At 34.9% G+C, this 24,825-nt stretch overlaps 1 protein-coding gene and 1 long non-coding RNA gene across 31 annotated transcripts in view; one reads left to right on the forward strand and one right to left on the reverse strand.

The window, feature by feature from the left end:
• Window positions 1-24,825, reverse strand: part of ATG4C (autophagy related 4C cysteine peptidase) — a 123,298-nt gene that overhangs the window by 69,082 nt on the left and 29,391 nt on the right. For all 30 annotated transcript variants that reach the window (XM_015434929.4, XM_015434916.4, XM_015434908.4 and 27 more), the window contains 6 exons: window positions 21,254-21,487; window positions 18,725-19,055; window positions 16,216-16,286; window positions 8,368-8,504; window positions 3,466-3,544; window positions 2,730-2,806 (listed from right to left, as the gene is read on the reverse strand). In XM_015434929.4, coding sequence (XP_015290415.1) covers window positions 2,730-2,806; window positions 3,466-3,544; window positions 8,368-8,504; window positions 16,216-16,286; window positions 18,725-19,055; window positions 21,254-21,487 — 929 coding nt within the window. The remainder of the gene's footprint in view (window positions 1-2,729; window positions 2,807-3,465; window positions 3,545-8,367; window positions 8,505-16,215; window positions 16,287-18,724; window positions 19,056-21,253; window positions 21,488-24,825) is intronic.
• LOC141407914 (uncharacterized) lies at window positions 9,636-12,177 on the forward strand. The gene is made up of 2 exons (XR_012419305.1): window positions 9,636-11,550; window positions 11,692-12,177. It is a non-coding gene; the product is annotated as an uncharacterized lncRNA (long non-coding RNA).

Below are 24,825 nucleotides of genomic sequence, written 5' to 3' on the forward strand. Positions count from 1 at the left end.
TTGGGGACCCAGTAATCAGAACAAACTAACATGTCTATTAATAAAGCTTTTCTTACATACCCTCACTGCCAAAGCCCATTTGGGGTCTCTTCTCATTCCCTTCTAATTTCAAGTTGTTCTTTGATGACTTTTGTTTAAGGTTGTTCATGCTGCTCCTCTGAACCTCATTTTCTGTTTGAAAATTACAGTGTGAGTTTCTACATTATAATGTGCCCTCACACTGAACCATGTGCCTCCATTCGTCACTCCTAACCAAAGATATCCCTGGCATATCTTCACTACTAGACTTAGGATCCAAATATAACTGCCGATGCTCACTTCACAATGTGCTAAAAACTCAGTGAAGATAGCTAAAAATGAGGAAGAGTCTCTTAAAGGTTAGTACAGAAATTCAATAGTATATACTAATTTATTTCAGAAGAAAATGTCACAAGAATTAAACATTAATGGAAATGTATATAATCAAAACACTTGGAACCACAGAGAAGAAGAATTCAACAAAGGACTCGAGAGTTTAGGACAATCCCTTGCACCTAGAAAATGCTCATTAAAAAAGAAAGAAATGAGTTAGTCTGATCTGGTTTCAAAATGTTAACAGTTCAATTCTAGAAATGTAGAAATTCAACACTGTAAGAATAACAAAAGATGCAATCTGTTTAAATCTCTTCTTCAATCTCAAATATTCTCATATCATCCCACTTCCTTAAAATTTCACAATCTATTAGATTTAGAGCACTCAAAATATCAAAGGACTACCAGCAATTATTTATGTGGAATCAATGGATGATTTAAGATTTCAATTTCTCCATCTATTAACCAAAAAAAATACTGATCCAAAAAGTTCCCTATAAAAATGATTTTAATAAGTGAAGTATAATTGTGGTTTTAGAATACACATATAATTTTTTATATTAATCAACTAAAAAATTTCACTAGCTATAAATATACAAGCAGTATAGTGAAGCGAGGATGGTTAGTAATACAGGGTAGTTAAAACACCTTCAATTGGTGTATTATAAACTTAAAAGATGATTAAAAGCAAAAAGTGAAATTTTATTCCTCTACAACTATATAATTTTTATATTATACTTTCATAGGAAAACAAGTGATGCAACTAAAATAAATCCCTTCATTGCAGAAAAATAAAAATTTTTAACAGGAATTTTCCACACAGATTAAGATATTCTACCAGAATCTCAAAAATATAACATCTATAAACCCATTCTATAAGTGTCCCAATATATAAGAAATGTTTCTGTGCATTTAAGAAGTCAATTTTAACAAATTTTACCTTACACAGTAAAATCTTAAAAGCAATTATTCCTTTCCATTTTCACTATTCACTAGCCTACTTCAAACCTTTATTATTAATAAGTCCCTCCTGGAGTGTTGCAACAGTCTCCCAATAATGAGTTGAAGCCTTTCTAATTTTGATTGTATACACATAGCCAGGATATTCATTTGCTTGGTATCTTTGCAGTCTCTGAAAATATCAGATGGATAATTTCTCTCTATTGGCCAAAATAATCAGACCAATAATCTTTTAATTTGCTTATTTAGGTAATACTAAAATACTAAGAACAATTTCCATCTAAATCTCAAGTATCTACGGTTTATAAGGAGTCAATTTGGCAGTGATCTACTGGAAATGTAACTTGAACACAAGAATCAGTGCTACAAGACCACAAGGCAGAAAGAGAATTACAATGTAGTTCACATGGCACAATTATTCTGTAGTGCCTTCCCCAGTATCAGTCAGTCAACTAGCAAATATTTATTAAGGTGCAAGATACTATGAAAGAACAAAATAGACCTGATGTCTGGCCTCCAGATGCTTATACTTTAATTGAAGTAATAGTTTACAAAGGATGCCAAAATGTTTTATAATGTATCTTTCTGAACCAGATTTTAACCTTGTGGTTTATCTATTTTCACATTCTACCTCTTAAATACTATTAGGTGTTAATATTAGCTAGCAAGCAATTACTAAAACAAAGTATTCAACTACATTTGCAACTCATCGAGTCCTTGAAAATTAGTGATCCATGACACTAAAGTGATTTAAATTATTTTATTCTGTAAAATTACTTTAGTCTATAAAAGCACCAACTGGGAAAACAATCAAAACCATGTAATAATTACATGTTTCATTTATGTACTCTCAAATTTTTCTGAAAAAATACTGGATCACAAAATGACCTATATAAAGGAAAAGAAGAGGTTAAGAAATAAAAGCTAAAAAAAAAATTAGAAACCCAACTAAGCTCTTGAAAACTTCCAACTAAAGGCTAAGATTTAATTACTGTACTCAAAGCAAAATAATTTAGCAGATAATCTCATTAAGTTGCTTTGTTACTCTAACTCGTCTATCCCCTTATATTTTTCTTTTTTTTTTTTAAACAGGCCTAACATTTTAAATTCTTCAGTACTGTTTAGCTGTCTCTATACAAAATTACTTGGAGACTTGATCATTTATTTTAGTACGGCCAGGGTTTCTAACAAGTTAGAGACAAAGATAAATGAAGGAAAAAGTATATCATAAATTAAAATTCAGCAACAAAGTACTTAACCTTTGACCACTGTGTTAATTATGGTTCTATAAATCAGTAAAATATTGATTATTAACCAGTAGTTATAATACTATAAAATTATAGCTACCTAGCACATCTCTAAATAATTAGTTTACTTCATATGGTAAGAAAACAGTATCAGCTCTTTATCCATAGTACCTCAAGAGGGAAATCCTTTATGCTGACATCTACAAAAGATTGGCAGTAATGAGGATCCATGTAAATCAAACTGTCATCTACAAGGACAAAACAGAAGACAAGTAATTCAAAAAACACCTTATTATTACACTGCTTACAATCCAATTTCTATGTAGAATAGCTGAAAAAAATCTGGGAGTAACAGCTTGCCAGACTGATACTCATTGACTGAAACATAGGTTTGCACAGGATAGATTAACTTTTGCATAATCAAATATGCTTGTATAAGCAGAATTTTTATAAAGTGATGAGACTGTCATTTAATTTTTGGTGATAAAATTACTTTCACAAACACACAATTATATTCTACAGTTTGCATATGAAAAATGTATTGCACTTCTTTATCTTGACAGGAAGAACATATTGCTTGTCATTTTATCATCAACTTGCACCACTAAAACTGGTAAAAAGTAAATATGTAAATAGCAACTGCCAGAATGTGGCAGCAATGTCTTCTGAAGTTTAGTGCAACCAATAAATTATGCCTTGTTTATGCAATAACAGAAATTAAACATACATTTTACAGAATCTAATTATGTTGTGGACCAAATGACAAATGAGTGGCGATAGTAGGACTGATGAATGTATAAGGTACTCTCTTTGCTCTGTTAATCATCCTGTTTCCAGATGATCTCATATTAACTTTCTGACTTTTAAAAGAAAATAATGAAGAAATATGTTTTACTAAATCACTTACCTTGAAATCCAGCAAAGTAATATGACTGTTTAGGTTTGCCACCAATAATACCCACACAATATTCCAGGCTTAAAATACCCTGCCAAAAAAAATACAGATTTAGTCAAGAGACAAGTGGTAATTATTCAAAGCAAACCAATTTCTATTACTAATATTAGTAGTTCCCAAATTTACCACTACCAGTTATCATTTATATTACATTTGCACCCAGGTTCTGAAATCCACTTGTCTTCCAAACTGCCTTCCTTTTCTTTAAATCACTCAACATTAACATGACAAATCAAATATTTTGATCAGCATGTTGCTCAACAACATTAAACAACTACTACATAGAGAGATAATCAATTTTATCACCTTAAGGCAATAAAATTCCTGCCAAAGCCAATACACTTAGCCTTCCAGTTAGCTGGTGCAGCCTCACTGTGATCAACGTAAAATTTTTGTCAGGCTTTTTGAAATGCTAACAATAGTTCTTAGACCTTATTGCTGTTTTCATTGAACCTTGAGTCTTGGAATCACAAACTGAAAGCCATTTTCTAATCAATGGCATTCACTCAAATTTTTTATGCTACTTCATTTGAAATAAATATAAAGAGTAATGAAAACAACTTAATCCAAGGAAAATAATAATTATTATTGCATTTAAAACCAATTTATTTTACTAATCATAAAATATCAGGAATACCACAATAAATTATTTAATACACCCCTCAGCAATCTATTCTAAGCAGAACTCTATTTAAGTTAGGCCAAATCAACTCTATATCTTTTTAAAAACATGTCCAATTGAGTAAGTTTAAAATGTCTAGTGGAATGAATTAATGTCTTATGAATAGTTCCTGCAATAATTTTGATATATCCTATAAAACACAAATAATGATAGAGTATAGGTTATAAAATCCCAAAACTATTAAACAATAGTTAAGCTTTCCTCCTCTTAAATGAAAGGATGTTTTGAAATCTATAAGATACAAAAATAAATAATATATGGACAAATGTTCTTTTTCCTTTAACAAGTAACCAAACCATAGAGAACACACAAACATACAGGAAATACAGAAAAAAGTAAAACTTTTCCAAAATTCCAACACCAAAGCTCATCATTATTAACATTTGGGGGAATACCTTCTTAACATCTGTCTATATTACATATATACACACAGAGATTTACAAATACAACTTTATATATGTGAAATCTCACAACATAGCCATTGTAACCTTTTGTTGCTCATTGTGTCATGAATATCTTTTCCTATCAATAAATAGAAATCTATATTAACAATATGTAGTAGCTGAAAAATATTCTATTTTATGATAACAACAAAATGTGCTTTAAAACTTCCACCATAAATATTTAAGTCGTTCCAAGTTCTCATTATTATAAGTAACCCTCCACTATAGTTTGAACATTTTTATTCCCTCCAAAATTCATGTGTGGGAATTTAATCCCCAATACAGTGTTGAAAGCTGGAGCCTGTGGGGAGGTGTTTAGAAGTCATGAGGGCAGAGCTTGCATGAATGAGATATCAGGTTAAAACCTTAGAGCTAACTAAAAATGAAGATAAAATTGTATCAAAAATCTCAATGTTGCTATAAAAAGGACTTGCAGGAGTGGGTTCTCTCTCCTGCTTCTCTGCCACATGAGGACAGAGTTCACTCCCTTTTGGCCCTTCTGCCTTCCACCATGTGAGAGCGCAGCAAGGAGACCCTCATCGGATGCCAGTGCCTTGATCTTAGATTTCCCATCCTCCAGAACTGTGAGAGAATAAATTTCTGTTCTCTATAAATTACTCAGTCTCCAGTATTCTGTTATAGCAGGAAAAAATGGACTCGGACACCCTCTAAAGAACAACCTTGTATATTTTTAGTATTGTAAAAATATCATAAAGTTTTTTCTGAAATGGAGAGCTGCAACTGAAAAAAATTAAATAAAACGGAGAAGGCATATCAGGTTAAAATCTTTGAGCTAACTAAAAATAAAGATAAAATTGTATCAAAAATCTCACTAAATAGTAATAAAGTTACTTATTAATAAAGAATTCTACTGTTTTCCCCCTAAATAAAAATCCTTAATACAATTAGAGGGTGCCTTACTTTACCGTGAGGCAGTCTAATCAGTTGAAATGCAATGTTTATATCATAGAGACCTGTGAGGCAGTGAAAGTTCTGTCTCTTACAACTGAGAAAAGAAAGAAAAAAATATATAGCAAGAATTGTCACTGACTCTCCTCAGAAAATGAATGGTTCTAAGTAATGGAAGAAAGACTTTGGTTCTTGACATCTGTATTTCCCTTGCAACGCATTAGAGCAGGTTTAGCAATAAATGCTTAGAAGCAGATTAGGAGCTAGAATGCCATTACATATAAGAGGCTGTATCTTTGGATTGAAACACTTTTCAGTTCCTAAAAGAGCTTCTTCACAGTTATTTTTCTAGTGGTGAAAATTTATTGAGCTGTATCCATGAAGCAATAAATAAGACTGAAGTAATCAGTCAAAAAGAAAAGTCCTAATTTGTCTCACTGAAGAAAAAGAACATATTGGATTTTCCTCATTCCAGGTCCTTAAAAATATATACATACATAAATAAATAAACCTCCTGTGGTAAGGACTAATAAAGCACACAACAAATTTCCTTCTTCTCATACGATGTAGCAGGATGCTATGTTGGCACTATCTCTGAAATACCTTGTTCAATAAATTTGAAAAACAGAACTAAACAGTAAATTTTAGACTCACCAATGTACACTGGTTTGGCAGGAAAAAATACAATGGCTGACCATACATGAGAAAAAGAAAAAAAATATTTTTCTTTTAGGGCTAATGAACACACTACCTTTTCACTTCTAAGTGAATACCTCTTTACATGCTCTCATTTGGGCTTTGACTCAACCATTCCCTCTGGCCAAACATAATACCTATCATATAACCTACTCCACTTAACCATTACAGCCATTTTTACGTAACTGGAAAATCAAAATGTTTCATCAGTCACTGCTCTCCCACTTTAGTGGACTACAGTGTAAACAGAGTTAGGAGAAGCTCAAGAAAATGTTACCTTTCAAAAAGTTCATGTGTTAAGAGAAAAATATGAAAAACAAACTTAAGAGTCAAGAAAAGTCTAGTCTCTGCCACCCAGTCTGCTATCTGAACTTGAATATATCACTTAACTTCTCTATGTCTTTTAGATAAATTTATATTGAAAAGTATTATAAAAATTAGTGTTAACAAATATGTATCGAGTAACTCCTATATGTTAGGTACTGAGGCTTCACTTTAACAGCTTAACCATAGTTTGTTTCACTACAAAAAGAAAAGTCCTAATTTGTCTTGCTGAAGAAAAGGAATATCCTGGATTTTCCTCATTCCAGGTCCTTAAAAAAATTAATATAAATAAATAAACCTCCTGTGGTAAGGACTAATAAAACACACACCAAATTTCCTTCTCCTCATACAATGTAGCAGGATGCTACATTTCACTACAAACCATGGTTAAGCTATTAACCATGAATCACTCAAGAGCATTAGGCAGTGTGACCATCTGATGAATACTATCAATACCACCAAATAGCAAAGTCCTCAGTCAGATGAAACATGCCTGAAGCCATCTGCAGCCCATTCCACCAGGAATGAAACTTTGGCTAAAGGAATCAGTTCCAAGACTGCATCAGTTTCTAATCATCTCATGGTAGTAGAGAAGGCAAAAAAGAATCCAGTTCAGATTTGATTAGAACCCACCTAGAGATGACAACATGTCAGAAGTCTCAAAACCCTCAACAGCTTCTCTAGATGAAGTGGTTCACAGTTTCTCACACTGCACCAATAACCCCTACTAAAGATACATGTCAGACATCAAAACCTTACCTTTATTTGGAAGATTAATATGTCATTGATATATCACAGTATTGTTACTGTAACAAATGTGCTTCCAAAATCTTAGTAACTATTAAGAAAAGCCCATATACCAGCTAAAAAACTTCCATGTATCATATGTTAAAAACAACTGCTCTAGATTTCTAGAATTAGCACAGTCTACCCTGAGAACAGATATTCCAACTAAATATACAGAGACCATAATATGGGATTAATGCCTCATGAAAGGAACAAATTGTTATTAATCATAAAAGACAGATCCAGACTTTATTTCAACATTACTATATCCCATAACACTCCATTTAAAGAATTCCAACTATTGCTACAAAAAGAGACTACTAAAAAATGAAGAATTTTATTGAAACTATGAAAAAATCTAAAAACTTTCACCTTAATCAGAAACTATTTCCAAGGCATTTTATCGTTAAGTGAGTGTCTTGGTGCCCAAAACAAGGTAACATAACTACACAGGTTCTTTTGGTGCAAGAAACCAAACAATGTGCTCCACAAAGAACCGATTTTTAACTGGCTAAGATGAAAAAAAACAAAGTTGGAACTCCTCCAAATACTATCTTCATATCTTCATTATTTCTATCTACATAAATAATCTCATCTCTTATTGACATCATGGTGTCACAGGAAACATATTATGAGATAATATAGCAGTAATAGAGTTTTTTCAATAATTAATGTGATATAGTTTAATGCTAGTTTTATGAATAAAGATACATACTTAAAATTACAAATAAGAATAATGAAACTGTAACTATATTACAGGTTATGATTATTGCTGCATTTGTGTCTCCCTGATTAGCTACAAAGACTAAAAGGCTTTTCATTGTTATAGAACACTGTGCTCTTCAACTCACATTGGTCTTATAATACTGAAATTTAAAATCTCTAATGTCAAACTTTACGACATACGACTGTAAAATCATCACTACTCATTTAACAGAAAAAAAAATTGCAAACCTTCTATATTTTTCATATTAGCTAGTATTGCCTTAAAAAAAATTAGCGCTTATTTCATACCTTCACAAATTCTAAGTAGTCGGTGTTGGTTCTTTCTCCACCAAGTCTAACAGGAACTAGAATAATAACAGCTTTGTCATCTGCATTATCAGAAGTCATGGAAGCACTCTGTTTATCAATTACATCACAATTGTAAACTGAGAAAAACATAATGAATATGTATTAAATTTTATATAAAAGTGATTTTCAGAAATATTTTTACCCAAATTTATCCTCCACCCACAATGGACAGCCGGCTATGTCATCTCTGGCATCACCAGAAATGTCTTAGTAAGTTAAAAATACCACTAGGATAACTGGCTAGCCATACACAGAAGACTGAAGCTGGACCACTTCCTTACACCATGTACAAAAATCAACTCAAGATGGATTAAAGACTTAAATGTAAAACTCAAAACTATAAAAACCCTAGAAGACAACCTAGGCAATACCATCCTGGACACAGGAACAGGCAAAGATTTCATGACAAAGACACCAAAAACAATCGCAACAAAAGCAAAAATTGACAAATGGGATCTAAATAAACTAAGAGCTTCTGCACAGCAAAAGAAACTATCAAAATAGTAAACAGATAACCTATTGAATGTGAGAAAATATTTGCAAACTATACATCTGACAAAGGTCTAATATCCAGCACCTGTAAGGAACTTCAACAAATTTACAAGAGAAAAACAAACAACTCCATTAAAGTGTGGGCAAAGGACATGAAAAGACACTTTTCAAAAGAAGACATACATGTAGCCAATAAGCATATTTTAAAAAGCTCAATACCACTGATCATTAGAGAAATGCAAATCAAAACCACAATGAGATACCATCTCACACCAGTCAGAATGGCTATTATTAAAAAGTCTAAAGGTAACAGATGCTGGCGAGGTTGTAGAGAAAAGGAAATGCTCATATACCACGGTGGGAGTGTAAATTAGTTTAACCATTGTACAAAGCAGTATGGCAATTCCTCAAAGGGTTAAAAACAAAACTACCATTTGACCTAGCAATCATTATTGGGTATATACCCAGGAAAATATAAATCATTCTACCATAAGGACACATGCACACGAATGTTCACTGCAGCACTATTCACAATAGCAAAGACACAGAATCAACCTAAGTGCCCATCTGACAGATTAAAGAAAATGTGGTACATATACACCATGGAATACTATGCAACCATAAAAAAGAATGAGATCATATCTTTTGTGGCAACATGGTTGGAGCTGGAGGCCATTATCCTTAGCAAACCAACACAGGAACAGAAAACCAAATACTGCATGTTCTCACTTAAAAGTAGGAGCTAAATGATTAGAACTCTTGAACACAAAGAAGGGAACAATAGACACTCGGGTATACTTGAGGGTGGAGGGTGGGAGGAGAGGAGCAGAAAAAATAACTACTGGGTACCAGGTGTAATACCTGGGTGATGAAATAATCTGTACAACAAACCCCCGTGACATAAGTTTACCTATCTAACAAGTACCACATGTACCCCTGAACCTAAAATAAAAGTTTTAAAATAATACCTACCTGATTTATGTATTCAATAGATACTTATTGACAGCTAGCTACTATATGACACTGGGCTTTCAGCAGTAGGCAAAACAGAAAAAATCCCACTCTCCTTGAGCATGCATGCTCATGGAGGAAACAGACATGGTGATGTGTGTTTTGAAAAAACAAAGAGAGAAGGGTGAACAGGAAATGCTGAGGGCAAGGCAATTTAAAATAAGGTGGCCAGGGAAGATCTTATGAGAAAGTAATATTTGAGTCAAGACCAAAAGAAACAAACCAAGTAATACTGATACCTAGGGGAAAAGCATTCCAAGTTAAAAGAAAATACAAATATCTTAAGGCAGAAGTATGATTAGCACGTCCCAGGAACAAGAGGACAGTCTTCTGCAGGGAAGTAAACAAGGGGTACAGTAGCAGGAAATGGGATTAGAAGATAACATTATATAGAGGAGAATGAAGACAGATTGTGTGAACTCTTGAAAACCATTGTAAAGACCAGTTTTTCAGTGATGGGAAACCATTGAAGAATTGTTTAGGGATGTCCTAATCTGACTCATAGTTTAACAGCCTGTTTCCTGTGTTCACAATAGACTGTACAGGCAAGGGGCTGCTCTGCCTATGGAGTAGCAACTTTTTTATTCCTTTACTTAATAAACTTGCTTTCCTTTTACTCTAAAACTAAAATAGGCTACAGGGGCAAGGGCTACAGCACAGAGAACAGTTACAAAGCCATTGCAGTTATCCAGCAAGAGATGATGGGGCTTGAACAAAGGTAGTAACTGTAAAAACAGGGAATGGTCAGCCAGGTGCAGTGGCTCACGCCTGTAATCCCAGCACTTTGGGAGGCCGAGGTGGGCGGATCACGAGGTCAGGAGATCGAGACCATCCTGGCTAACACGGTGAAACCCCACCTCTAGTAAAAATACAAAAAAATTAGCCGGGTGTGGTGGCGGGCGCCTGTAGTCTCAGCTACTCGGGAGGCTGAGGCAGGAGAATGGCGTGAATCCGGGAGGTGGAGCTTGCAGTGAGTGAAGATCATGCCACTGCACTCCAGCCTGGGTGACAGAGCTAGACTCCATGTCAAAAAAAAAAAAAAAATAGAGAATGGTCACTTACAGGTAGTAGAAAGTGATCAGTTCAGCCAGGCGCGGTGGGTTACACCTGTGATCCCAGCACTTTGGGAGGCCAAGGTGGGTGGATCACTTGAGGTCAGGAGTTCGAGGCCAGCCTGGTCAACATGGCGAAACACTGTCTCTACTAAAAAAACAAAAAATTAGCCAGGCATGGTGGCAGGCACCTGTAATCCCAGCTACTCGGGAGGCTGAGGCAGAAGAATCGCTTGAACCTGGGAGGCGGAGGTTGCAGTGAGCTGAGATCGTGCCACTGCACTCCAACATGGGCAACAGAGTGAGACTCTATCTCCAAAAAAAAGAAAAAAATGATCAGTTCATGTATTTGAAGATAAAGTAAGGACTCACTATTAAATGTGTAAGATGTGAGAGAAAAAATTGAGTCACAGGTGATTCGAAGGGTTTTGGTTTAAGCAAACCATTTGTAAATGGTTTGCATTTACAAAGACATGGAAGACTGGAGGAGGGGAAAATACAAGAGGGAGAACTGGGAATTCAGTTTTAGACACGGTAAGTTTGAGATACTTGTTAGGTAAATAGAAAGGTTGACAGGAGGCTGAGACAGGAGAATGGCCCGAACCCGGGAGGCGGAGCTTGCAGTGAGCTGAGATCCGGCCACTGCACTCCAGCCTGGGCGACAGAGCGAGACTCCGTCTCAAAAAAAAAAAAAAAAAAAAAAAGAAAGGTTGAGTAGACAGGGACATAATGCAATTGGAGTTTGGAGAGAGGACTAGGTTGGACCTATCAATTTGGGAGTTACCAACATGCAGATTACCATCTGCATTATAAAGCCACGAGACTTGGTGAATTCAAATCAGCATAGACAGAAAAAGAGATGAGATGAAGTCTAAATGCTGGGCACTAAAACAACATTTTTAGAGATCAAGGAGATGAGGAAAAACCAACAAACGAGGCTGTGAAGGAGTGAATAAGGAGGCAGAGGGAAAACCTACACAGTAGTGTCTAGAAATCAAGTAAACAAAATGTTGTAAGGAGGAAGAGGAAAGAGTCAACGCTGTCAAATACTACTGACAGATTGTGTGATATGAGGACTGAGAAGTTACTGTGAGGCTTAGAAAGATTATTGGTAAGAGCAGTTTTGGGGTGGGCACAATGGCTCACACTTTTTTTTTTTTTTTTTTTTTTTTGAGATGGAGTCTCCTTCTGTCTCCCAGGCTGGAGTACAGTGGCACGATTTGGCTCACTGCCACCTCCGCCTCCCGGGTTCAAGCGAATCTCCTGCCTCAGCCTCCCGAGTAGCTGCGATTACAGGCACCTGCCACCACATCCAGCTAATTGTTTTATTTGTAGTAGAGATTGGATTTCACCAAATTGGCCAGGCTGGTCTCGAACTCCTGACCCTGTGATACCCCCGCCTCGGTTTCCCAAAGTGCTGGGATTACAGGTGTGAGCCACCACGCCTGGCCAGCTCATGCTTATAATCCCAGCATTTTGAGAGGTTGTGGGTGGCAGGAGGATCACTTGAAGCCAGGAGCTCAAGACCAGCCTAGGCAACACAGCAAGACCCCCATCTCTATAAAAAATTTCAAAATTAGCCAGAGATGGTGATGCATACCTTTAATGCTAGTTACTTGGGAAGCTGAGGCAGGAGCAACACTTGAGCTCAGGAGTTTTAGGTAACAGTAAGCTATGATTGCACCACTGCACTCCAGCCTGGTCAACAGAGTAAAATCCTGTCTCAAAAAAAAAAAAAAAAAAAAAGAGAGAGAGAGAGAGAGAAAGAGAAAAGAGCAGTTCTGGTAGGGTGTTGGGTATGACAGTCTAAGTACCACAGTTCAAGAGAAAATAGGAGGATTTGGTAGAAGCAAATACAGACAAAATTTTATTTTATTCAAATTAAAGTAGTTTTATTCAAAACATACTTTACATCCGTACTCCTTGTCAGTTGAATGAAACTTCTGATCTTCCCAGAAGAGCTGAATAGGAAATTCTGCCACTTCTGTCCCAGTTCTTTCCTTTAAATTCCAAATTGAGACTGAGCTATCAAATTCTTCTCTTCACCTAACTCCCCTATCTCCCATAGTCAATGAAACCAAAGCTACAAAAATGCCATGGTAGTTCTCCCTCATCAGGATGGAGATTGCATTCTTACCCTTCATCTTCAATCAACACACATTTATTGAGGACCTGCTATTTATTGATGCGTTCTACACTAGAGAAGTATAAAATAAATAAGATCCTGACTTCAAAGAATGTCGAGCCCAATCGTTTGGTATTTTCCTTCCACTTCCAATATAAATGTAAGGGCTATGACATAATCCAATTCTGTAACAGAGGCTCATTACAGCAGCAAATTTCAACCAAATGATTCTGATAACTTACTTCTACACCTGCTACCTCAACAATCATTATATATAAGAAACAGATAATTATAAGGTGGTATCACAAGTGAATTACAAGTACAATATTTAATAGAAGTATTTCCAAAGTGTTACAGACCACAGAGGAAAAGTAAACTAATTCCGCCTAACAAGAGTTGGGAAAGATTGCCAAAGGTGTAACCTTTGTGCGTGTTCCTGAAGAATGAATAAGACTTAACGAGAAGCATTCTAATAATAAAGAGCATTCCAAGCAGAGGCAATAATATGCACAAAGGCATGGGGATAAAGATAATGACACCATGTCTAAGGAATGGCCTGAGGGTGGAAAATACTTTAGTGTACTGTGTATGGAAGATAGTGTTAGAAGGTAATGCTGGAAATGTAGTTCAGGACAAATTATAAAGGACTTCATTGTGCTTCATATGCCAAGATAACATGAGACTAGAGTTAATGGGCATTCATTGGTTTGTAGATAAAGGGACATGATCAGCTTCTCTTGATCAGATGGACCAAAAAGGGAAGAGAGACAGGGAAATCAAGTTAAAGTCCAAGCAAGAAGTAAGGGTCTGATCTAAATCAACGAGAATGGAGATGAGAGAACAGATTTCAGGACCATTTTCTTAAATGTTGACTGACTAAATATAATATAAGCATGAAAAAGCGGTCAAGAATAAGTGGGTTCTACTTAGGACTTGAGTACATATGTGGACATGCCACTATTAGTCAAGAGAATATAGAAAGAAAAAGGGGTGGGACCAAGGGAAACAGTAAGTGTACTTATAAACATGCTGAATTTGAAGCATTTGTAGAATATGTAAGTGGAGATATTTGAAAGGTGGCAGAAAATATGCGTTATCACATATTGACTCAGGTAGGCTTAGAAATGTAGTTTTTTGAGACAGAGTCTCACTCTGTTGCCCAGGCTGGAGTTCAGTGGCACAGTATCAGTTCACTGCAACTCCGTTTTCAGGGCTCAAGTGATCCTCCCACCTCAGCCTCCCGAGTAGCTGGGACTACAGGCATGTCACCACCATGCTCGATTAAGTTTCGTATTTTTTGTAGTGACGGAGTTTCACCATGTTGCCCAGGTTGGTCTCAAACGGCTGGGCTCAAGTGAGCCCCCCCACCGTGGCCTCTCAAAGTGCTGGGATTATAGGCATGAGCCACCATGCTCAGCCCTAAAAATGTACTTTTAAAAGTCCTAGTACACAGCACATAGTCCTAAGTATTTAAAGCCATAAAAATAGATGCAATTACAAAGGAGGAGAACACAGAATAAGAAAAAGAGAAAATAAATGGAAAACAAAACCTTTATAAACACGAATGAACACAGAGGGGTAATAAATCATTGATAAAATCTGGTTTCACTTAATTCCTAATCTCATAGTCTATCAAATTATACAAATACAAGTTCTCCCTTTAGGAGTCTTAAACATGAATGATAAAAATTTTAAGAACTACTTCAAATTACACAAGCCATTTCTATAACAAGGAACATTGTAATGTTTGCTTAATTAATTATACGTAGCAAATATCTAGGCTGATTGTGTCAATAAAAGCACAAAAGGCAAATTCATACATTCATTTAATGATTACTTATTCAGGTATATCCTTAGGCTTAATTAGAACTATTTAACACAGCAAATGTTTTGCAAGACTTCCTACTTGAAAAACAAACATAGTACCTGCAAAACTCATACTTATCTGAAAATTTAGACCTTTTCTTTTCATATGGCCATAATTATGGATATTAGTCTTTCTTTACAAGGAAATTAACCTTAACAAAAGGCCAAACAAAAACGCATGAATATTTGGTAACTATTATTACATACTACAAACGCTAGTTGGTTATCAGGATAACCTTAAGCATTTTATAGATACCCTTGTATTAAAACATGATTGAAGTATATTTAACTTTTCTAAAACATTAACATATTTTATTATTGTAACAGTATTCCTGTAAAAAATATGCTTAACAGCATGAGGTGGCTAAGCCATTTTTATTTTATTAAGAATTAAGGTGTCTATTTTATCCACAACAAAGTTTCAAAATTACTACAGGTTGCGCATTCCTAATCCAAAATCACAAACTTTAAGAGCACAGCATTTTTCACAAGTGAAAAATTCTACATGTGACTGCATGTGATGGGTTGCAATCAAAACATGGCCAAAATTTTGTCTCATGCACAAAATTGTTAAAAATAGTGTATGAAATTTCCTTCAGGCTATGTGTATAAGGAGTATACAAAACATAAATGAATTTCATGTTTAGACTTCAGTCCCATCCCCAAGATATCTCATTACGTACATGCAAATATTGAAAGGTCCAAAAAAATACAAAATCAGAAACACCTGTGGTCTCAAACATTTTGGATAAAAAATAACCTGTATAGAGAGTGATCATCAAAAAGAAGACCCAAAACAATAAAACAAAGCAAAACTGGACAATAGCTGCATCATTATTAGATGATTTACTGAAGTATTAGTGAGAAATATATTCAATTCCTCATAAGATAAACTAAGAATTCTCTTTCCTTGAAATACATCCACCAATGAAATGATACCCAGCATTCATGCAGCCCAAGTATATACCTATGTTAAATTTTCCTGCCTATCTCTTTTAAAGTAATTATTTGAAATGCTGAAATTCTTTGAGAATTTATTTTAATAACGCAACTAAAAATTCATAGTATGTATTCAATCAAAAAATATTTTTATTAAGTGCTTACTACATTTAGAAACAAAAATGTATAAGACATGGTCCCTACCTTCGTAATCATTTACGGTATTACTGGGATAAGCTAAATACATATAAAAAGTATGACCAAATAAAACAGATAAAAATTAGAATTATATACATTCCTTACCTGTACAATCTTGTGCAACATAAATAGTTATTCCTTGTAAATCAGGGTGTCTTGCTTCTTCAACTGCTTTTCTGAGAAAATAACAAGCATTATCTTTCAAAATCCTAACATTTCCTATTAGTAACTAAAGATTTAATATAAGAAGGAAAAAATGCCAGGAGTTTTGTGACTTTCCTATTTAATTCATAGTGTCTGCTGTCAAAAACTATTATCTGAATCGTATCAGACATCAGATTAAAATTTTCAAAGTTGAGTATTACATTAAATTACTCAAAGAACATTAAAACATCAATTACAAAATACATTTTAAAAATTATTGGGTATAAAGCTCTACTCCTCTCCCTCCAAAACGAAGGATTTCTCTCAACCACTCACCTTACCAGTGGTATGAATATGCTGCAAGATTTGCTGCAAATTAACTTACATTACTGACTAGGAGTCAATTACTGTGTCTGTCCTCTGGTACCCTTAAGAAACTTTTCGTTCTTTAAACAACAGCATGACTTTTTTCCTTCATTCAAAAACCTATAAGACCTAAACAAATGAATTTCCTAATTTCAAGTCTTGAAATTATATAAGTAAAAATGTAAATTAAACAATATTCCTAAGTATAATGTTCTCAATGCTGTACATGATGTGAAAAAACTCACAGTATCTGTAAACAGTGATTATGCAAATTGTGGAAATATAATTTTATTTAACTATATATGTAATTAATTAATTTAAAATGTCCTATTATTCATGTTCCCGATAGGCACATAGAAGAAAGATTGGCAAACTATGCCCATAAACTGAATAAAACCTGTGGCCTGTTTTTATACCATCTGCAAGCTAAGAATGGTTTTGACAGTTTTTTTTTTGGTTTTTATTTTTGAGACGGAGTTTTGCTCTTGAAATTATACAAGTAAAAATATAAATTAAACAATATTCCTAAGTAAGTATAATGTTCTCAATACTGTACATGATGTGAAAACAATCACAATATCTATAAACGGTGATTATGCAAATTGTAGAAATATAATTTTATTTAACGATATATGTAATTATTTAATTTAAAATGTTCTATTATTCATGTTCTTACGTGTTAGTATAGAAAAAAGATTGGCAAACTATGCCAATAAACTGAATAAAACCTGTGTCCTGTTTTTGTACCATCTGCAAGGTAAGAATGGTTTTGACAGGTTTTTTTTGTTTTTTTTTTTTTTGAGACGCAGTTTCGCTCTGCCGCCCGAGTGCCCTGGTGCGACCTTGGCTGACTGCAAGCTCCGCCTCACGGGTTCACGCCATTCTCCTAACTCAGCCTCCCGAGTAGCTGGGACTGTAGGCACCCGCAATCACGCCCGGCTAATTTTTTGTGCCTCTTTTTGATTTAGTAAGGACGGGGTTTCACCGTGTTAGCTAGGATGGTCTCAATCTCCTGATCTCGTGATCCGCCCGCCTCGGCCTCCCAAAGTGCTGGGATTACAGGCGTGAACCACCGAGCCCGGCCTGTTTTGACAGTTTTAAAGGACTGGAGGGAGAGGAAAGATGGTCAACAGAAACTTTTATAAGACCTGTGAAGCCTAAAACATTTACTATTGACACTTCACAGAAAAAGTTTGCTGTCCCCCGGAGTAGAAAACATCTTGAAGGGTAGAAACTATGCTTTTATGATTATGCTCTTATAAATGTCATACCAAGTTGGAATTGATATATTATTAACAATCAAATTAATAACATTAGGCAAATACTTTTCAACTGTAAGCATCTGGCCTATAAAATATAGGAGCATGTTAATATGCAAAAGTGCTTTGTAATAATTTCATATTTATACATGATTTTAAATGGAGTAAATTTAAATCACATGCTATACTTTTATGAAATATTAAATGATTTAGTTTGTAACAAAAATGGGATACACACATAAATAATTTTTTTTAAAACTTGGTATCGAAATAAACGGTACATAAAAAGCTGAAGTAAAGTGAAATTTGACTTTCAACTTTTTTTCTAACTATCCTGAATGTCACAGATCCTTTACTTTTACCATGATATAATTATAATATTAATAGTGCCATACATTTACAATTCACAAGAATTTGATGTGTGCAAAGAAATGCTGAAAACATCAATTTTAGCTCTTGACATTTCATTACACTACCAGTACATTACAGCCCCCAGGTTACACTATTAAAAAAAACTATAATGTTATGCATGTTCCAAGGTTGAAAGAGATGTTAGTGTTTAGAGCATTTCAATAAGGTATTCTAATGAAAACCTGGTTAGAAAGAGACCTGGCATATCTATACCTAAGAGAAAGAGAATAAAAATTTGTCAGTAAATAAATTAAATGTAACTTGAGCCGCAATAGGTCTTCTTTTTTCTCTATTGGCAAATGAAAGCGTCTTTATCAACACTCTCATACAGTTAGACTATTAAAGTTCCAATTATATATACAAATTGCAAAAATCAGTATCTCTTGATCCTGGGGACCTCTATCACAAGAAGAAAGATTTTAAAACAATTTTACCTTAAAATGTGAGCAACCACAGCTGGTCCATACCAATCTCCTGCTTTTTTCCCAGACTTCTTTCCATATTCTATTAGTTGATGTAAGCCAAAAAGAGCCAAGGGGGAATCACCAAACCAAGAGATGATTTTCCTATGATAAATTTCATTTCGCATTTCATGATCATCTGAATATTTCCCAATTGTTTCCTTCAGAGAAATTTTTGAGGTTTTGAGTTCTCTTTCCCCTGAAAGCGATGCTTCAAATGATGCAGTAAATTTTTTGACAGTGTGGGAAGTCCATGACTCAGAGTCTGAATTTTCAATATTCAAAGCATCAGGCCAGGTCCAAGCTATAGTAGTTCCAAAGCAAAGTGTTCAGATCTTTTAAATAGATACTTTAACAATTCTACTAAAATAAATATGTAGCATTTAAGGTCATTTGGGTTACTAAGATAGTAAATTCAAAAATAGGCAAATATATGGAAACAAAAAGTAGATTAATGGTTGCTTATGGAGAGGTATTGGGAGTGGCTGCTAATGAGTACAAGGTTTCTTCAAGGGATGATAAAAATGTTCTAAAATTAGATTTATGGTGATGATTGTGGAACTCTATAACTACGCTAAGAACCACTGAATTGCTCACTTGAAATGAGTGAATTTATGGTACATAGGGTATAGCTCAATAAAACTGCTTAAAAAACAAAGGTACAAGACAACAATATGCCAAAATATCAATGATGTTTATACCTTAATGGATATTCTCTGTACTTTTCTGTAGTTTCCAAAATTTCATATAATCAAGAAAAAAATTACAAAAATACAAGACAAAAGAAAGAAAAAATAGCAACCTTGGGTAAAAATGGACAACCCCAGGTGCTCTTTTTTCTGTTCTTTGACAGTGCTGAGATAGAATAAAGACTTTTATATTTCATTATCAGACTGCTTATCAAACATCCAGTCTTGACTACCCAAAGGCACCATAAACATATTTACTAACATTTATGATACTCATAAGAGAGATCTTCAGAAAGTGGATGTTTTGATTATATGTTAAAATAGAAGTCTGACCGTGGAAGTATGAAATTTTTTTCAAAATATTTTCTTGTACATTTCTTCAGAGTAACTTAATCATTATTAACAGAGTAATAACAATTCTCTAACAGTTAATAAAGGAAATCATAAAAGATCAAAGACCTCGAAAAATCAAATATATCCATTATGTCACTGTTTTGAATAACAAGACAATCCCCAAACATGCATATAATTTTAAGTTAACAAAATAAGTCATAGATTCAGAGATCTAGTGAGGACTGAAAAATATTCCAATCTTTGCCCATAACTGCACAAGACTATAAATAAATCATCCCAGAAAACCATTTTAAAAATTATTTTTCCTTACATTTTCGACGCCATTCTTCAATAAACATTCTCTCTAAATAATCTCATCAATAATCTCTACAAAAAAGTTACTAAATATATGCCATGCATTGTAGGGATACTGTCTTAACACTTATAAAAATCTGACAGTATTTAATAATCAAATGATATCCTAAAATTGTAAATTAAAATATTCCTGCAAATGTACACATTATTAAAAATGGACTAACACAAAGGTGGCACATTAGGAAAAAATATATATGTAAGTTAAGTATCAACGACATTTTTTAGGGTCTAAAACTGCATGATGACCTTATTAAGAATATGTCTAGTGCCAGGCACAGTGGCTCACACCTGTAATCCCAACATTTTGGGAAGACAAGGTGGAAGCATCACTTGAGCCTAGGAGTTCAAGGCCAGCCTGGGCAACATAGTGAGACCACATCTCTACAAAAAAGTTTAAAAATTAGCTAAGCATGGTGGCATACACCTGTGGTCCCAGCTACTCAGGAAGCTGAGGCAGGAGAATAGCTTGAGCCCAGGAGTTCGAAGTTGCAATGAGCTACGATTACATCACTGCACTCTAGCCTGAGCAACAGAGTGAGACCCTATTGCTAAAAAATTTTTTTTTTAATTTAAAAGAGTATGTCTAATCGATTTAATATAACTGAGTATAATCACACTAATAAAGATAAAAAATACTTTTAAACCATTATCGACATGTAGGGAGAAAATAAAGAAACCAGAGTAAAGTCTCTTAAAATTTCAAAAATAATACATATCTCCCCAAAGTCACTGTTATTGACCTGCCCAGGACTTAACTAAACTGGAGATAATCCAGAGTTCAACCAAAAGGAAAGAAATAGTAACAACAATAAAATCCAAAGGGTACTAAAAATTGAACTAAACTCATAATGGTGACCAAGAATAACAGGTATATTTAACCTGCATTTTTGAAAAGGGAATCAGGAAAGTTTACATATGTCATATCTGACCCAATTCAAAAAAAAAAAAAAAATGCAATACCCCAAATTAGTTACAACTCCTTAGAAAATCTCAGTCAAGAAATTAACCTCAGGGAATTTCATGCAGTTTGTAAGCTGGAACTCAAATGGAAAAATATCGACAACAAAAAAAAAACAAAAAACAAAAAAACAGAGATTTGATTTACCTCTACCAAGAAAGTGTAGTATGAGTCCTTGAGCCAAGAGCATCTGACCAGTTCTCAATGTGCAGCCCCACCCACAGTCTGTTGTCAAAGCTGAGCCTTCTATTTGAGGGAATTCTTCCCTGTAGGTCAGCCATATTCTAGAAATGAAATCTTTACGAAATTCTTCTACATTTCCTGCAATTACGTGATCCTCTATTGTACATCCCGATTCTGCAGGTAAGGTTTTATCTTCATCTAAAAAATAAACATATGGTCTAAAGAAAACCAGAGAAATGTCTATAATGGTAACAAACATTATCATTACTGTCTTAAGATGTGAAGTATGTCACAATCTTTCTAATCCTTTTTTCTAATTTTAAAAGATAAATCTTATTCTGCCTATGAAAACCAAGTTTGAATGCTGAAATGTTTTACATACTGTAGAGTTAACTAATATAAGGTATTATCAATAATACTCGTTATTAATAATAATATCCTATATTCTATACATAATTAACTCTTTGAAGAGGGGACACAGACAAGGATGATATTAGATTTCTCACCGGAAACAAAAGAAGATAGTGCAGCAACATCTTTAAAGTACGGAAGAAAAAAATCATTAACTCAGAATCCTATACGCAGCAAAAACATCTTTCAAAAACAAAGGCAAAATAAATACTTTTTCAGACATACAAAAGCTGGAAGAAGACATCACCAGCCAACCTGCATTAAAAGAAACCTTAGCCAGGCATGGTGGCTCACACCTATAATCCCTAGCACTTTGGGAGGCTAAAACAGGAAGATTCTGGCTGGCTGCAATGGCTCACGCCTGTAATCTCAGCACTTTGGGAGGCCAAGCCAGGTGGATCGCTTGAGGTCAGGAGTTCAAGACAAGTCTGGACAACATGGTGAAACCCCATCTCTACTAAAAATACAAAAATTAGCTAGGCATGGTGGCAGGCACCTGTAGTCCCAGCTACTCAAGAGGCTGAGGCAAGGGAATCGTTTGAACTCAGGAGGCAGAGGCTGCAGTGAGCCAAGATTGTGCCACTGCACTCCCACCTGGGCAACATAGTGAGATCCTCATTTCTACAAAAAATAAAAAATTAGCCAGGTGCGGTGCAGATACTTGGGAGGCTGAAGTGGGAGGATCACTTGAGCCAGGAGGTTGAGGCTGCATTGAGCCATGATTAAACCACTGGTCCAGATGGAAATACAGATTCACACAAAGGAATGAAGAACACCAAACATGATACCCTCTTTGAAGGATATTTGACTATTCAAAACAAAATAATAGCAATTTACTATGGGGTGTGTAACATATAAATAAGTAAAATGTGTGGGGTGTATAATATATAAATAAGTAAAATGTATGACAACAATATCATGAAGACCAAGAGGGAGAAGGTGAAGTATACTGTAAGGTTCTTTACTACATGTTAATTGGTATATCACTTGAAGGCACACTGTGATAAGTCCGAGATGTATACTATAAACTTTAAACCACTAAAATAACAATAAAAAGTTATAGCTAATAAGACAACAAAAGAGATAAAAGAGAATCATAAAAATACTCAATCCAAAAGCAGGTAGAACAGGAAGAAAAGAGAACAAAGAAAAGATTTAACAAATAGAAAGCAAATAATGGCATGATATATTTAAACCTAGCTTTATTACTAATCATATTAAATGTAAATGGTTTAAACACATTTATTTATTTATTTATTTATTTATTTATTTATTTATTTATTTATTTTTAGTTTTTGAGAAACAGGCTCATTCTGTCACCCAGGCTGGAGTGCAGTGGCACAGTCTTGGCTCACTGCAATCACCGCCTCCACGATTAAAGCGATTCTTATGCCTTAGCCTCCTGAGTAGCTGTGATTACACGTAAGTATGCACCACAATGCCAGGCTAAGTCTTGTATTTTTAGTTGAGATGAGGTGTCTCCATGTTGGCCACGCTGTTCTCAAACTCCCGGACTCAAGTAATCCACCTGCCTCGGACTCCCAGAGTGTTGGGATTACAGGCGTGAGCCACCGTGCCTGGCCCTAATACCTTAATTTAAAAGGCAAAGATTATTAGATTGGATAAAAAAGCATGACTCAGCTAGTACTTCCTATTAGAAACATATTTTAAATGTAAAGACACAAATAAACTGTAAAGTATGAAAAAAGATACACCATGTAACTTTAAGCAAAAGAAAGCTGAAGTGGCTATATTTTTATTATTATTATACTTTAAGTTCAGGAATACATGTGCAGAACGTGCAGGTTTGTTACATAGGTATACACACGCATGGTGGTTTGCTGCATCCACCGACCCATCACCTACATTAGGTATTTCTCCTAATGCTATCCCTTCCCTAGTTCCCCACCCGCCGCAAGGCCCCGGTGTGTGATGTTCCCCTCCCAGTCTCCATGTATTCTCATTGTTCAACTCCCACTTATGAGTGAGAACAGGCAGTGTCTGGTTTTCTGTTCCTGTGTTAGTCTGCTGAGAATGATGGTTTCCAGCTTCATCCATGTCCCTGCAAAGGACATGAACTCATCCTTTTTTATGGCTGCATAGTATTCCATGGTGTATATGTGCCACATTTTCTTTATCCAGCCTATCATTGATGGGCATTTGGGTTGGTTCCAAGTCTTTGATACTGTGAATAGTGCCACAATAAACATACATGTGCATGTGTCTTTATAGTAGAATGATTTAAAATCCTTTGGGTATATACCCAGTAATAGGATTGCTGGGTCAAATGGTATTTCTGGTTCTAGATCTTTGAGGAATTGCCACACTGTCTTCCACATGGTTGAACTAATTTACACTGCCGCCAACAGTGTAAAAGCATTCCTATTTCTCCACATCCTCTCCAGCATATGTTGTTTCCTGACTTTTTAATGATCATCATTCTAACTGGCATGAGATGGTGTCTCATTGCGGTTTTTATTGCATTTCTTTAATGACCAGTGATAATGGGCTTCTTTTCATATATTTGTTGGCCACATAAATGTCTTCTTTTGAGAAGTGTCTGTTCACATCCTTCGCCCACTTTTTGATGGGATTGTTTTTTTCTTGTAAATGTGTTTAAGTTCCTTGTAGATTCTGGATATTAGTCCTTTGTCAGATGGAGAGATTGCAAAAATTTTCTCCCATTCTGTAGATTGCCTATTCACTCTGATGATAGTTTCTTTTACTGGGCAGAAGCTCTTTAGTTTAATTAGATCCCATCTGTCAATTTTGGCTTTTGTCGCCACTGCTTTTGGTGTTTTAGTCATGAAGTGTTTGCCCATGCCTATGTCCTGAATGGTAATGCCTAGGTTTTCTTCTAGGGTTTTTATGGTTTTAGGTCTTATGTTTAAGTCTTTAATCCATCTTGAGTTAATTTTTGCATAAGGTGTAAGGAAGGGGTCCAGTTTCAGTTTTCTGCATATGGCTAGCCAGTTTTCCCAATACTATTTATTAAATAGGGAATCCTTTCCCCGTTTCTTGTTTTTGTCAGGTTTGTCAAAGATCAGATGGTTGTAGATGTGTGGCATTATTCCTGAGGCCTCTGTTCTGTTCCACTGGTCTATGTATCTGTTTTGGTTTCTGTA

Source organism: Macaca fascicularis, chromosome 1 (genome assembly GCF_037993035.2).
Source record: "Macaca fascicularis isolate 582-1 chromosome 1, T2T-MFA8v1.1".
Classification (NCBI taxonomy): domain Eukaryota; kingdom Metazoa; phylum Chordata; class Mammalia; order Primates; family Cercopithecidae; genus Macaca; species Macaca fascicularis.